This window comes from Pteropus alecto, unplaced genomic scaffold, assembly GCF_000325575.1.
Source record: "Pteropus alecto unplaced genomic scaffold, ASM32557v1 scaffold101, whole genome shotgun sequence".
NCBI classification, from domain to species: Eukaryota; Metazoa; Chordata; class Mammalia; order Chiroptera; family Pteropodidae; genus Pteropus; species Pteropus alecto.
The window spans coordinates 13,568,896-13,583,282 of record NW_006432945.1 but is presented as its reverse complement, the minus strand read 5'-3'; the positions used below and the strand labels follow the sequence as shown (position 1 = coordinate 13,583,282).

The 14,387-nt window shown below is 52.3% G+C and overlaps 1 protein-coding gene and 1 pseudogene across 1 annotated transcript in view; one reads left to right on the top strand and one right to left on the bottom strand.

Moving 5' to 3' along the window:
- TNN (tenascin N) overlaps nucleotides 1-14,387 on the top strand; it is a 57,643-nt gene that overhangs the window by 6,479 nt on the left and 36,777 nt on the right. The window contains 5 exon segments of the mRNA XM_025044001.1: nucleotides 259-522; nucleotides 3,225-3,410; nucleotides 4,565-4,654; nucleotides 9,822-10,085; nucleotides 13,722-13,985. Coding sequence (XP_024899769.1) covers nucleotides 259-522; nucleotides 3,225-3,410; nucleotides 4,565-4,654; nucleotides 9,822-10,085; nucleotides 13,722-13,985 — 1,068 coding nt within the window.
- LOC112476522 lies at nucleotides 6,472-6,590 on the bottom strand (annotated as a pseudogene).

The following is a 14,387-nucleotide window of genomic DNA, read 5'->3' as shown; positions in this document are numbered from 1 at the left end:
GCCCACCCCGAGTTTCCGATTCGGCGGGTGGGGCGGGAGCGAGTTCGCACCTCTGACCCGTTCCCAGGTGGTGCTGCAGCCGCTGGGCTCTGGGATCTGCCGGCGCGCGCGCGCGTGTGGTCAGCATCACAGCCTCCACACTCTCCACACCTGCCATCACACTGCTCAGTACGCAGTAGGTGCTCAGCACGTCCTCACCGGCTGTGGGGTCTCCCCTCCCTCCTCACCCTCTCCCTCCTGTTCCCGCTCCTTCTGCAGTGGTAGCCCCCCAGGACCTGCAGCTGCTCAAGAGCACAGAGGAGTCCTTGCTGGTGAGCTGGACGCCGTCCAGCGAGGTGGACCACTACCTGCTCAGCTACCACCCCCTGGGGGCGGAGCTCTCTGCCAAGCAGATCCACGTGCCCAGGCAGCAGCACAGCTACGAGATCCAGGGTCTGCTGCCGGGAACCAAGTACATAGTCACCCTGCGCAACGTGAAGAAGGAGGTCTCCAGCGGCCCGCGGCATCTGCTCGCCACCACAGGTGAGGCGGCAGCCAGGTGTCTCAGGTTCTCCAGGAGAGGCCTCGTTTGGAACATTTTCGTCCTTCGCCCCCACGACCACCCTTCCACGAGTCAGGCGGTTGTCCTGATTTGGGGCTGAAAAACATGGGTGCTGCAACCCTAGTTCTGGAGATAAGTCTCAGCCCTCACTCTCCTCTCTCTGCTCGCCAACTGCTGGGTCCTCCAAGCCAGCGACAGAGCCTGCTGGATTGGAACTCAAGGGGTCTTCTGCGCCCCTGAGATTAGTGAGGTCTGATTGTCCTGTGCCCACACACAGACAGCCAGGGGTACGCCCGCACCCCCAGGCCCTCACTGAGCCTCAGTGCACTCAGCTACTTCAGGGTGGGCCAGGTGAGGACCTGCTGAAGCCACACATTAGATTCATCTGTGGAGGAGGGAGAGGGAGCAGAGGATGGCGACGAACATTTAATGGAGAGATGATTTATAAAGGCATGGGTGGGGCTTGGATGGTGTCACTCTAGCTAGGACTAGGCTCAGAGTCTGGGGACATGTCTTCCATGTTCCAGACTTCAGGGCAGGCTCATCAGCCTGGGACCTGGCTGTGGGACTTCTACATACTCCCAAAGACGCCAGTCCCCTCTCCGGCCGCCACCCAGCAGTCCCTCCCTTGGGGCCACATCAGCGACCCATTCCTTTGTGTTAGTCATTGTATACATTTTTCCTGCGTAGAGGGGTAAAATCAGCCATGACTGTAACACTGTACGGTGAATAGATGAGTACAGTGTATCTCCTTCACGGGATGGACAGGTTCCTGGCGGAGGTGCTGCAGTTTGGTCGAAGCTGCAGGAAGGTTACGCAGAAGGACCAGATTGAAATTTGCCCGCTTCACAGTTTTCCCTGGGCTTAACCCTTCGGGGGCATTCGAGAGCAGGGCTGGGGTCTGCAGGACACAGAAGGAGCGGGGTGCGTCATCAGCGTCACACTCAGGACACATGAAATGCGCTTCCTGGGCTTTCCCCGGATGGCCCTGAGCCATGAGCTTCCACCCTGGGCTAGGTGTTGAAGGCCGGGGCCTGTAGCTGAAGAGCAAGTGTTCAGTTCAGAGCAGTCTGACCCCTGGGCTGAGTGGCCGTGATGGCCAGCCTGAGGGGCAGTTCAGTGCTTGGCCCAGGGTGGTGAGGACAGGCCGGCAACTCTTGAGTCTCATGACTGCAGCGACAAGGAGCAACAACAGGTCACCGTCAGTCACACGTACAGGATCGATGTGCCCAAGTCCGCCCTGGTCCAAGTGGAGGCCGACCCTCCGCCCTTGGGTGACGACGGAGCCTCGCTCCTGGCCCCGGGGGAGGCCGAGGAACAGAATATCATCTTCAGACATAACATCCGCCTGCAGACGCCACCGAAGGACTGCGAGCTGGCAGGCCTTGTCCAGGACCTCCTGGGCCGGGTGAAGAAGCTGGAGGAGGAGATGGCAGAGGTGAAGGAACAGTGTGACACCCAGCGCTGCTGCCAAGGAGCTGCCGGTGAGCTCACCCCCTGGTATTCATCCAACAAACACTCAGTGAGCACCTTCTACATGCCAGGTGCTCCGCCAGCCTCCTGAGCACTGGTGCCTTCCGACCTCTCTGGGGGCTTTATCTCTGGCACTGGCTCCAGGGGGCATCCGGAGCATGAGCAGAGCGGGGCCTTAAAATGAGCCTGGACACCTGCTTCCAGACGGGGGGAAGGGGGGTGTGTTTCACCTGAGGATCCATCTCACCGTAGGGGACAGCGGTGGGGTAGACAGGAAAGCCAGACGAGACTGGGGACGAATGCCAGTTCTGCCACTTCTTAGCTCCGTGACTTTGGGCAAATGCCTTAAGTCTCCTCAACTGTCCAGTGAGGGTAATTCTATCAACTAGTCTAGTTCTGAGAGTTCTACACGATGTACGTAAGATTTCTGGTCCTCAGATACTCAGCAAATTCTTAACTTTTGTTAGTAATAAAGCACTACAGTTCGATTTTGTGGCTAGTGAGCTCCCATCACCACTTTTTCATTTTCTTTAAAAAACATTTTTTTTTTTTTTAACATAAACTGATCCTAATAACCAGGGGTCCTTCGGGCACGTTCTTAAGCCCGAAGGACCTGCTGCCGTTCAGAGCACCTGGGTGTGTTAGACCTGGGCACCGCCGGAGTGAAGCCTGGAGCGCTTGCCCCGGGAGTCTCCGCGTCGAAAGCGTTTGGGGGAAGGAAAGCAGGTGTTCTGAGAACCCCAGGGCCTGGCGCACTCCTCCACCTACCTGCCTCTTGCCGTCTAGCATCAGAGAGGGGACCCTGGCTTACCCCTTCTCCCCCCCTCGCCCCCACAACTTCTGGGCTGCTTTGTAGCTGCTGCGGGTCCACTTTTCCCGGCTTCAGCTTGGGCTTATTTCCCAAGGACCTGGCGTGGGGAGGGGACGGGGCAGGTGGCTTTTTCAGGCAGAGAGGGGGGAGCGTTTGTAGATTCCCGTCGGAGTCTGGTTGTGGGTGAGTGGGGAGAGGAGGCTCCCCGGCAGGGGGTCTGTCCTCCATGGACAGAGTGCACACCAAGACTTTATTGGCTACTTCAGTGGTTCTAGGATACGGGTTGGGGACTGTGTCTTCGGGCTGAATCTTCTCTCAGCGCATCAGGATGGGGAGCCAGCCTGGTAGTTACAGACCTGCTGAGGCCACCACTGCCTTCTCTTACTGTCCCTGCCCTAGATCTTGCTGTGCTTGGCACTGCTTGGGTGACAGACGAGACGGAGCACTCCCTTGACGTGGAGTGGGAGAACCCCCCGACCGAGGTGGACTACTACAAGCTGCGCTACGGCCCCCTGACAGGGCAGGAGGTGGCCGAGGTCACCGTGCCCAAGAGCAGTGACCCCAAGAGCCGATATGACATCACCGGTAAGATGATGGGAGATGTTGGCTGCAGGTGCCGAGGTGGAGACAGTGGGCGCAGGGGACCAACATCTGTACAGCTCAGGTGTGCACGGAGGGTCCTGGGGCCTTAGGAATCACTTAAACTCTGACCTCGGGAACTGCCAGACGTGAGCCCGCCCTGGAGGCCCACAGACTATGCCCGGCATTGCAGAATGGACTCCGGAAGCATAAGCCCCAGTTAGCAGAGCACACGTCCAAAGTGTTCGCCCTGTGTCCTCCTGAGGACCCTGTCTGTGTCTCACGGTGGATGTGGTGGCACATAGACATGTCTTTTGGAAAAACTCTGTGTGTGTGTGTGTGTGTGAGAGAGAGAGAGAGAGAGAGAGAGAGACAGTAAGAAATTGATTGATGGGGATCGGTGTTTGTGGCACAATGTGTGGAGGCTGGGGTGGGGAGGTCCTTGTCCCAGGTCCCCGAGTTAATGCTGGAGAGCAGGAATCAGCGCTGTTAAGGAAGCAGGGCCCTGCAGGGCTGGCCACGTTTTGTGAGGCCTGAAGCTTACACAGTTTTCAGGGCCCCCTATAAGGAAAGCCACATGTAGTCATGATCGCCCAGCCGGGCACGTGGCCGTGCAAGGGGCCCCTGCAGGTGAGGGGCCCGAGGCCTGTCAGCGCCGGGGAAGCCCCCCACCCCAGGGCCTTCTTCCTTCGTCCGCTCCCGGAGTTCCTTCTTGAACGGACGTCCTGGGGTTCCCACTGTTTGTGAGTGGAAAACCGTGGGCCTCACATACGCTGCTGTTTGCTCGCATTTTCCCACCGGAGTCTGAGTGTTTGTGTCATGGGGACAGTCGTTGAAGATGCTCTTACAGAGAAATGACAACAATAAAAAGGCGGAGAAAAGAAAAAAAATTGAAAGAGGAAAGAATTAGGCTAATTATTATAATGAGAAGGAAAGAAACTTGAGGGAAAAGGTTGTTGGGGCAGAAAAGCGTTTGGGCCGTAAGTAGGTGGGGGAGTCAGTGCTAGGTGGCCCAGTAGGGGAGGGGGCCCCATCGGCTTCATCTCCTCCGCTCTGGCCTCCTCCCTGCCACCCCCCACCCCTCACCCTGGGAGGAACAGTGCTGGGGGTTGAGGGTCCCCATCCCGTACCGAGGTCCAGCGCTGGCCCCTTGTTTCCAGGTCTGCAGCCCGGGACAGAGTATGAGATCACGGTCGTCCCCGTGACAGGTGACCAGGAGGGCAAGCCGATCGTCCTGACCGGCAGGACAGGTAGGGGCCGCCGGGAAACGCGGGCCTGTCTCCTCCTTCATTCTGATGATGTTCTCGGCTCCCTCCTCTCTGGGTGAAAACTCTGGGGTTTGTGTGCAGACAGATCTTCTATATTTGTGCGCCGATTTCTATTTGGGAAGGTGAGGGAGGGGAAGCAAACTTCTCCTATTTCAAATTTTTTCTCGCCGTTGAAAATCTCCCCCGGGATCTTGGAGTCAAGCGAAAAGACCATTTCTGAACCTTTCTTCTTTTTGTTAAAGCTTCAATCACTGGATGATTTTTACAGCCTTTATTAAAGTGGACCTCAGCACACAATTCCATCCACCTGTGGCAGGTGGCCTGTGATTTATTTTCTTGGTGGACTGTGATAGCGACACTCAGGCTGTCTGCTTTAAAATGTCAGACGATGTCAAGGACCCTCCCATGGGACAGTGTTATGTATGCCATCTGTGGACTGAGAAAATATATAATGACGTGTGATTATAAATCAGTAAATTTGGAAATAAATCAGTCATTTATTAATCAGAAAAGAATTCGAAATTACTGTAAGCACACATGTAAGGTAGCCTACGTAATTTCAGTTTTTAGACGGTGCGTGAGGGCTCAGGTGCTCGGCTGGGGAGGGGAGGTCCTTGTCCCAGGTCCTCCCAGCTCAAGTATTGAATTGTGAGCCTCCTGCAGTAACTCTGTGCCCTGCCAACCGCAGGTGGGAGCCCATGATCTAGAACAGAATGGTGCTGGGTGGAGGCTCATCCCTGGAGCCAGCAGAGGAGGGGTCTTTGAATGCGGAGACGTCCTTGAAAAGTTTTCTAGTTCTTTTCCTCACGGTCCTGGCTGTGGCTGGTCGGGGTGTCGAACAAGGATGAGATGTCGCCAGAATTAAATCCACAACTTTGGCTGCCTAGCAGTTCGCATATCTGGAGTGCGAAGGAGTTTGGTTTGGCAATTATAAAAGACGAGGTCTGATGTCACTGATGGACTGTGCAGTGCAGACTGTGTGGCCGGCCTGAGTGGTGGCCAGTGAAGTCGTGGTGAGGTGGAAAATGACAAATTCTTCCTTGCTTCCAGGGGCTCTCCCTTCAGGCTGTGAGTTTACCGAGGGCCTGCTGTGTGCCAGGCGTTTCATTAACGAAGCACTTTTTGTGAATCATCTCACTTAGTTCTCACCATAATTCTACGCAGTAGGTCCTTTGTTATTTCCAAAGCATATGTAAGAAAAACGAGGTTTAGCGACGTTAAACTCAAGGCTGTCCATCCAGCGGGAGAGGACTGAGGGTGTTAACTTTGGTGCACACAGAGCTAACGTGCCTCCTGCTTTTCCCTTCTTGTCCATTATTTCTGGTTCATTTTCATGCTGTTTACTCCCGAACTAGAAACGTTTCCATGACGCCCCCGGCCTTTTATCTCGGCCTCGGTGGTATCCAGCCTGGGCCATCGTCTTTCTCACGGCTCCTCTGGATGGTTCTCAGGGTTCCTAACACGGCAGCTTTATCTCTGCAGCGAGCTTGGTTCGTGTGGCTACGCCAGCCTAGAAATCCCTCCATGGTGACCTCTAGCTGCCAGTCAATCCAGCCCAGCTAACGTTCACTCAGAGAGCCGCTGGGCATTGACCTTCACGTGCCTCCAGAGATGGTACGTCCTGGGGCTCACGGCAACATCACTCCTGCTTCCAGGCTCGGCTCCAGCCTCGGCCACTCCGCCGAGGCCTTCTAGGACCCCATTGCATGGCAGCCATCCTCGGCTCTGAATTCCCAGAGCGTTTCATCACATAGGCCTTGAGTTGCTAGTTTTTTTGTTTTTGTTTTTGTTTTTTTAAATGCCTACAGCACCTGGTCTTCCTAGGTGGTCTCCCATTCAAGTACTAACCAGACCCAACCCTGCTTAGCTTCCGAGATCAGACGAGATCGGGCTTGTTCGGGGTGGCATGGCCATAGACCAGGAGGTGTTTTTATTGTCTGTTGTATTCTGAAAACAGGATGGGATATTTAATGGGTTGCAAATAAGTTTGTGTCATGTGTCTTACTAACATGCAGAAAAAGACACAGTAGTTTCTAAGATCAGGAAACATTCTCAAACCTGGCTAGACTGTTAATTGATTTAAGGGAAGAAAACAACCTCTTGTTCCTCCAAATGTTTTGGGGCAGAGGCTGGACTATAAGAACAGCGTGAGCACGTGCGGGGAGGGACGTCACAGTTCAGGTACTTCCCATCTAACAAGTCACTCACTGGAGCTGTTCCACGAAAGGAGTCGCTTAAAAATCCCCACCTGTCGACACACGCGAGGCGCATGGACGGGCCTTCTAGAAAGTGAGGCTTAGGAGCAGGTTGGCCTCGGAGCCGCACGCACACGCCAGGCTAGTGTCTTCGGGGGATTCAGGAGACGTGTCCCCAGACTTCTCCATCAGGCCCCAAACCAACAAGTCTTTGTACCTACGTCGAATCCGTCAGCAGCTCCCCACACCTTTACCTTCGGAGTCCCCCAGCCCCCACCTTTCTCGTGAAGTTCATCGCTGCCAGGCTGTGCACTTTCCTGCCAGCTCGCACTTGAACTGGGGTCACGGCCTCCGAGGCGACCTCACGCTTGACCTGCTGCAGTCTGTACTTTCTCCGGCTTCCAGAGATAGCACAGGTCAGATCATGCTGCTTAGCTTCCGAGATCAGACGAGGCTCCTCTTTTGTGCAAAACCCCAGACGCTCCTCGCCTCGTTCAGTGCAAAAGCCACAGTGGCCTCGCAGGCCGTCCGCGGTCCGCTCACCCGTCACCCCGCTGGCCTCACCTCTACCGCTCGAGCCCTCACATACTCTGCCCGGCAGCCCTGGCCACCTGCTGCCCGTGGAGCAGGACTCTGAGCCTGCTGCTCCCTCTGCCTTTGGGTGAGGTTCCCCCAGAGTGCCATGGCCCACTGCTTCCTTTCGATGATGTCTTTGTTCAAATGCACCTTCTCGGTGAGATAGATTTTTTTCCTGATCTCCCTATTTAAAAATCACAGCTATCTTCTGTTTACTGTCTTCTTGTTCACTGTCCGGCTCCTCGGGAGAATGCAGGCTTCCTAGCAGAGTCTTCGTCTTGCTCATTGCTTCTGTTAGTTTCCTAGGGCTGTCCTGACGAAGGACCAAAACCTGGGTGGCTCAGAACAATAGTAATGTACTGTCCCACAGTCGTGGAGGCTTCAGGTCTGAAATCAGGGTGTAAGCAGCGCCAGGCTCTCTCCGACCGCTCCGGGAGAGAATCCGTCCTTTCCTCTTCTAGTTCTGGCGTGTGTCGGCAAACCTTGGCTTCCCCTGGCTCGTAGGCGCAGCATCCACCCGCAGGGCTGTCTTGTCCGTGTCTCTCCACATCCTCTTCCTTCTGTGCATCTGTGTCTGTGTCCGAATGTCCCTCTCTCAGGAGGAAAGCAGTCCTTTCGGATTAGGCCGACCCTGGAGATTTCATGTTAACTTGATTATCTCTAGAAAGAACCTCCTTCTAAATAAGGTCCCATTTGGAGGTGCTGAGGGTTGGCACTTCAATGTATCTTTTTTGTGGGAGACACTGTTTAACTCATGACACTGCTGAATCCCCAGTTCCAAATAGGCGCTCAGTGAATGTTCGCGGAATGAGTCGGTGACTACCACCTACTAGCGACCTAGGGCAAGTTATCGACCCGCTCTGGGCCTGGCATATAGTTAGTGCTCTAAACATGGTAACTAGTATTAATTTTCCAAGCTAGTCCATGGGGAATCTGACAGATGCCTGTGCGACGATAACTCTGAGGTTTGACAAAGTAATGTGTGAAAAGCACCCAGCACTTAGTGTGTGCTCAATAAACGGCAGTCAATTTATTAAATAAAATGTATATTGCCTCTGGTGATGGAACATATTTCATTTCCATGCACACAAATAAAACACTGCCATTGTTCTTGAGAAAGATGCATCGTAGTCGGTGTTAAAAAATGCAGCTGTGTAAAGGTGTAACTTCTCTGCTGGGGAATTCTCGGGTGAGAGAGCTGGAGCAGAACGGGGAGGAAGGAAGGCTGCTTAGGTCTATGAGAGTAAGAAACCATCCTGTGTCTCTACTGATCTGTGTGTAGGGAGGGGTCTCTGTGAAGCTCTTTACCAGCGACCTTGATAGATGCCCTCGGGTGGCTTACTTACTAGATCTGCAAATGATAAGCTAGAGGGGAAAGTGGGCGTGAAAGACTAAATTATAAATGGAATCCATAAGATAGAATCAAACAAGGATGAATGTTGGGTTGAGAAAATGAAAAATGGGGAAGCCGGGGCTCCAGCCTTTGATGCGCCTCAGAATCACCTGTGTAGTTTTGCTTATTGCTTTTCTAATGGAGACGTCAGGGCTTGTCTGAGACCTCCTCGAGCAGACTCTGTGGTATTTAGCAGGTGCCTAATGTTGACAAAGGTTGAGAACCCCTCGCTTAGCAGAGACGCACATGAAAAAACTTGGATTTTTCTGAGGCTGCGGGATGAGGATTTGTTATTGGGAGCACAGTGTGTAGGACATGGGGGGCATATTGGTCTGGGTCGGTCCTTCTGGAACATAAACTCAGCACGAACAGGGATTTCTGATTCTTTCGTTCCTTGGTGACTCTCGAGTGCCATTATATTCCCAAGCGTGGAATGGACGCTCGACAAATTGTTTAATGAATGAACCAAGATTTGGAGATTTTTCTCTGAGGAGGAAAAGAAAGCATGTCGAGATGTAAGGTCTAGAAACGATCATTCGGAAGTGTAATATAATGTATTATGCATAATGTAATCAAGTTTATGGCTTGTAAGTCTGTAAGTTGGAGAGTCGAAGCTGTCTGACTGGGGGGACAGTGAGGTAACCGTCCCCGAGTGCCTTCCGATGGTCTCCTGGAAGAGGAGTTTGGCGTACGTGTTTCTTATGCCTGCCACACATAGACACTTTTAAAGCAGTTTACACTTCGAGCAGCTACACTTGGAGTTTTCTCTAATGGAAGGGATTGTTTTGTCCATCAGGAAGCCCTTTCTCAGCTTTGGGTTCAAGCAGAGGCCGGTTGTCTACCTGTCACAGATGGCGGCAAGACCTTGTTGCATTGTGTGGACTATGGAACTAGGTCGCCCAGGTGAACTAGATCGTGAAGCATCTGTGATCTTGACCAGCCACGTGGCTTCTCTAATTTTTCTTTCTCATGTATTTTTACGAAGAAATTGATGGCCCAACCAATGTGGCCACTGATCGAGTGACAGAAGACACGGCGGTGGTCTCCTGGGACCCTGTCCAGGCTGTCGTAGATAAGTACGTGGTGCGCTATACCTCTGCGGATGGGGAGACCAAGGACACAGCGGTCCCCAGGGAGCAGAACAGCACCGTCCTGACGGGCCTGAAGCCGGGAGAGGCGTACAGCGTCTACGTGTGGGCTGAGCGGGGCCGCCAGGCGAGCAGGAAGGCCGACACCAGGGCCCTCACAGGTACCGGACACGGGAGCGAGCACACGGGGCTCCCTCGCAGCAGGGAGAGGCTGGTTTCCACTCCGGAGACGTTTGCCCACCTAGCCGTGGCGCTTCGTTGGGGAGGGGCTTGCAAAAGCGATTTCAAGTTGCGTAATTCTGAATTTTCCCCTTTCCAACCTCAGAAGGTCATACTTGTTTGGGTTGGAATTTCATATGCGGCTCCCTCAGAGCAGAGTAATGCTTTCTAATTTTCATTTTCATTTTTTTTTTTTTGGACGTGAAAACAAAACATTTGGCTGACAGTGAACTTGAATGCTTATCCCAGTTTGCAGCGACCGTACGGCACTTCGCATGTAATCTGTGGAAATGGTTTGCATCCCGAGTCAGTGTTTGCCAAATGTACCGATTATGCCCTGAAGCTTTCGGAAGCCGTAAGGGTTCCCGTACTTGACCCAGTGGTTGCACTCAGCTCTGGCAGGTGTCCTGACGCTGCCCGGTGCGTGTCCCAGACGTTCTCTCTGCTCAAACCCTCCTCTGGGACTGTCCTTGAGTCCAGAGCAGCTGGATTCTGGAGAACACGTGAGGTTCCAGACACTTGCAGAAAATCCTAGAAAAGGGTGCACTTATCAGTTGGGGTCTGTTCTGGGCAGTCACTCAGTGTAGGGTCCCAGACGTTCTCTCTGCTCAAACCCTCCTCTGGCACTGTCCCTGAGTCCAGAGCAACCTGGATCCTGGAGACTTACAGGAAATCCTAGAAAAGGATGCAGTTATCAGTTGGAGTCTGTTCTGGACAGTCACTCAGTGTAGAGCCTCTTGGAGAAGCAGATAATTGGGTAGGAATGTGGCTTCAGGGGCTCAACCGTCCGTTTTAATCGCAGCTCTACCGTTTGCTAGCTGAGTGGCTTTGGGCAGGTTACTTTACATCTGTTTCTCAGATTCTTATCTATAAAATGGGCACATGACGGTCTGCATTGTAGGGTTCTTCAGAGGCTTACGTGACTAATGCACGTAAGTGCCTGACACACAGCCAGTGCTGCGTAAGTGGTGGCGGTGACTGTTTCTTAGACTGTGCCTTCGTCGGCTTAAGCTGCTATAGAAATACCGTGGACTGGGTGGCTTAAACAAAATAACTTTATTTCTCACAGTTCTTGAGGCTGGAAAGTCCCACGATCTAAGTGCCAGCTGATTTGGTTCCTGGTCAGGACACTCCTTGGCTTGCATATGGCCATCTTGTTCCTGCACCCTTACATGTGGGAGAGAAGCAGCTGGGGTCTCTTCTTACAAAGCGATGATGCCATCATGGGGACCTCATGCTCCTAAGCTCTTTTAAGCCTAATTGCCTCCCAAAGGTCCCATCTCCAATTACCATAAAGTTGGGGCTTAGGGCTTTGACATGTGACTCGGGGGAGGGAGACACAAGCATTCAGTCTGTAGAAAGTGTCAGTCAGCATCTGGTCCCTGACATATTTCATCAGGCACGACATCCTGGCCCAGGTAGGCTGTATGTTTTTCAGGGGCAGAAGAACTTGACAGTAGCGAAGGTGAAATCTAGATTTGTTGAAAGTCAGGGTCAGCAAACTTTCTGTAAAGATCCAGACAGTAAACACTTCCCACTTTGGGGACCATTACAGTTTCTATTACAGCTGTTCAGTTCTGCCACTGAAATTAGTAAACAGCCATAGACAATATGTAAGTGAATTGGCATAAATGTGTTCCAATAAAACTTTATTTATAAAATTAAGCAGTGGGCCAGATTTGGCTCATGGGCTGTAGATTGCCAAGTTTCAGTTTATGCTACACATGCCCTTCCTTTTTACTAGGATTTTGAGTGTTATAAAAAGAAAGAACATGTAGGTCAGCCTTTTTAAGGCAGCAGAAGTTGAAATAGAGAAGCACGTTCCCCTCTCTCAGGCAGGAGTGGTGAGAGTAAGCACCCCAGCTTATGGCGAGCCACTGGACATCAGGCCTGGGGCTAGGCTACAAACATAAAAGGGTACTTACTACAGACTGGGAGGGGAGAGGGCGTCATGACAGGCTGTCAGAGGAGGCGACACCTGAGCAGAGCCTAGAAGGATGGGAGGGAGTTAGCAGCATGTACAGTTGACCCCTAAACAATGCAGGGCTTAGGCGCACAGTTGAAAATTCACATATGACTTTTGACTCCCCAAAGTTTAATTGCTAACAGCCTACCTTGACCAGAAGCCTTACTGACAACGTAAACAGTTCATTAACATGTATTTTATATGTTGCATGTATTACACACTGTAGTCTTACAATAAAGTCAGCTGGAGGAAAGAAGACGTTATGAAGAAAGTCATAAGAAAGAGAAAATACATTTACAGCATTTATTGCAAAACATCCGCGTGCGAGTGGACACACGCAGTAGAAACCCACGCTGTTCAAGGGTCAGCGGCACGAGGGCCTGACATGTGACCGTGACGGCTTGTTCTTCTGTCGTGTCTTAATATGCAGGCGTTTTAATAATGTAATCGAGAGTGGCATTTAGGGTGGACGAGTAGTGAAGGATGAGGCTGGGGCGTTAAAGCCAGCTCAGAACCCCGAGTCCCTCTTTGTCCTTCTGTCGCTTGTCTGTGGCGCATTCTGAACGCTGCTCCTGAAAGCCGGCCACCTCGTTGCTCTCTGTGCTCCGCCCAGCTGGCTGGCCACGGGTGGCAAGTGGCGGGGGGCAGGGCCGAACCACAGCTGCCGTCACAAAAGCGCAGGCTTTGGAGGAGGCGGCTTTTGAAACAGGAGGATAAAGGTGCCCTCATCATGCAGCCGGTATCTTGGATGGTTGACTCTTCGACGGTGTACGGTTTGAGAAGAACGTGGTATTTCATACCTCCAATGGCATTCATAATAATGAAGAGCTCACATTTAAGCACGTACTATGACAATCTCATTTACTAGTCACCATGTTAGATAGGGACTCTTCGTAGAGGTGAGGAGCCTGAGACTTAAGTTATGTAGCTAGTCCAGAGCTCGCAACCTGAAACGGGGGAGCCCAGGTTCTAACACAGTTTAATCACACGCGTGCCTGGCAGATTCCGCAAGTAGGATTATTTTTATCAGCCAACATTTCAAATACCGTCAATTAAATACCGTCAGATACCGTCCTGGTTCTCTGGCCACAGACATGTTTTATATGAAAGAACTGGCAGCTCCTACTTCCAGGATAATTTTCTTCCCCAAGCTGACACAGAGATTTATTGAACTATAATTGTTTTGGGTACAAGGAGTCAGGAACTGAAAGAGCGTATTCTATAAATCGGGAAGGAAGGAGAAATTCGTATGTGGAGACCAATTCTTTCTCTCCAAAGGCAATTTGTGGGAGAAGTTGATAGAGTTGAGACTTTATGGTGGCTTTGCCTTGACACCCTGCTTCTCCTGGAGTGACATTAGCTCATTCTTGGAATTTCAGGCACTTGTTTAATTAAACGCTTGTGTTACCTGAAGCACTGTCATATCACAGGCTCGGATATTTACCGAGGTCATCATTTTGGTTGTGTGTGTAGTGGTCTTTCATAAACAAGAGAGTTGGTAAATTCTATGCTCTTTCGTTTCTCTTAAAGACAGGAAACCGCCTATCCCAAGCACCATGGCCATGAGCTCTAACTTTGTTAATCATGTTTATTGATCATCATTTTCTTTCAGACATCGATAGCCCCAAAAACCTGGTGACCGAACAGGTGACGGAGACCACGGCCACCGTGTCCTGGGACCCGGTGCAGGCCGCCATCGACAGGTACCTGGTGCGCTACACCTCTGCGGACGGAGACAGCCGGGAGGTCCCGGTGGGGAAGGAGCAGAGCAGCGCCGTGCTGATGGGCCTGCGGCCGGGCGTGGAGTACACGGTCCGCGTGTGGGCCGAGAAGGGCGCCCGGCAGAGCGGCAAGGCCGAGGCCAAGGCCCCGACAGGTAATGGAGCTTGTTCTTTGGGAAGGTAAGACCTTCCATGCTAAGCCGTTGGCTGGTCGAGTGTCATTTTCCTGCTCTGACGCTGGCAGAATTGATGGTTCGTGGAAGAGCAGGGTGGTGGCCCTTTGTGATAAGCTGCACACGCACCCCTCACCTCCCTCTTACACGTCATCTCAAGACGCAGGGCTCACATGTGGCCTTATATGTTGGTCTCGTAAAGCTAAATGGTGATCGGTCCCCTCCACCCACCGTTTCTCCAATTGTGTATTCCCTTTGTAATTAATCATTAACTATTTCTTCTTGAGAGGGAAAACTATAAAGAAACCGTATATGTTAGGCTCCGTTAGCTGAGCTCGTTAGCGAAGTGGCTTTTGCTGTGATCCTTTGCACAAAGGAAAGGCT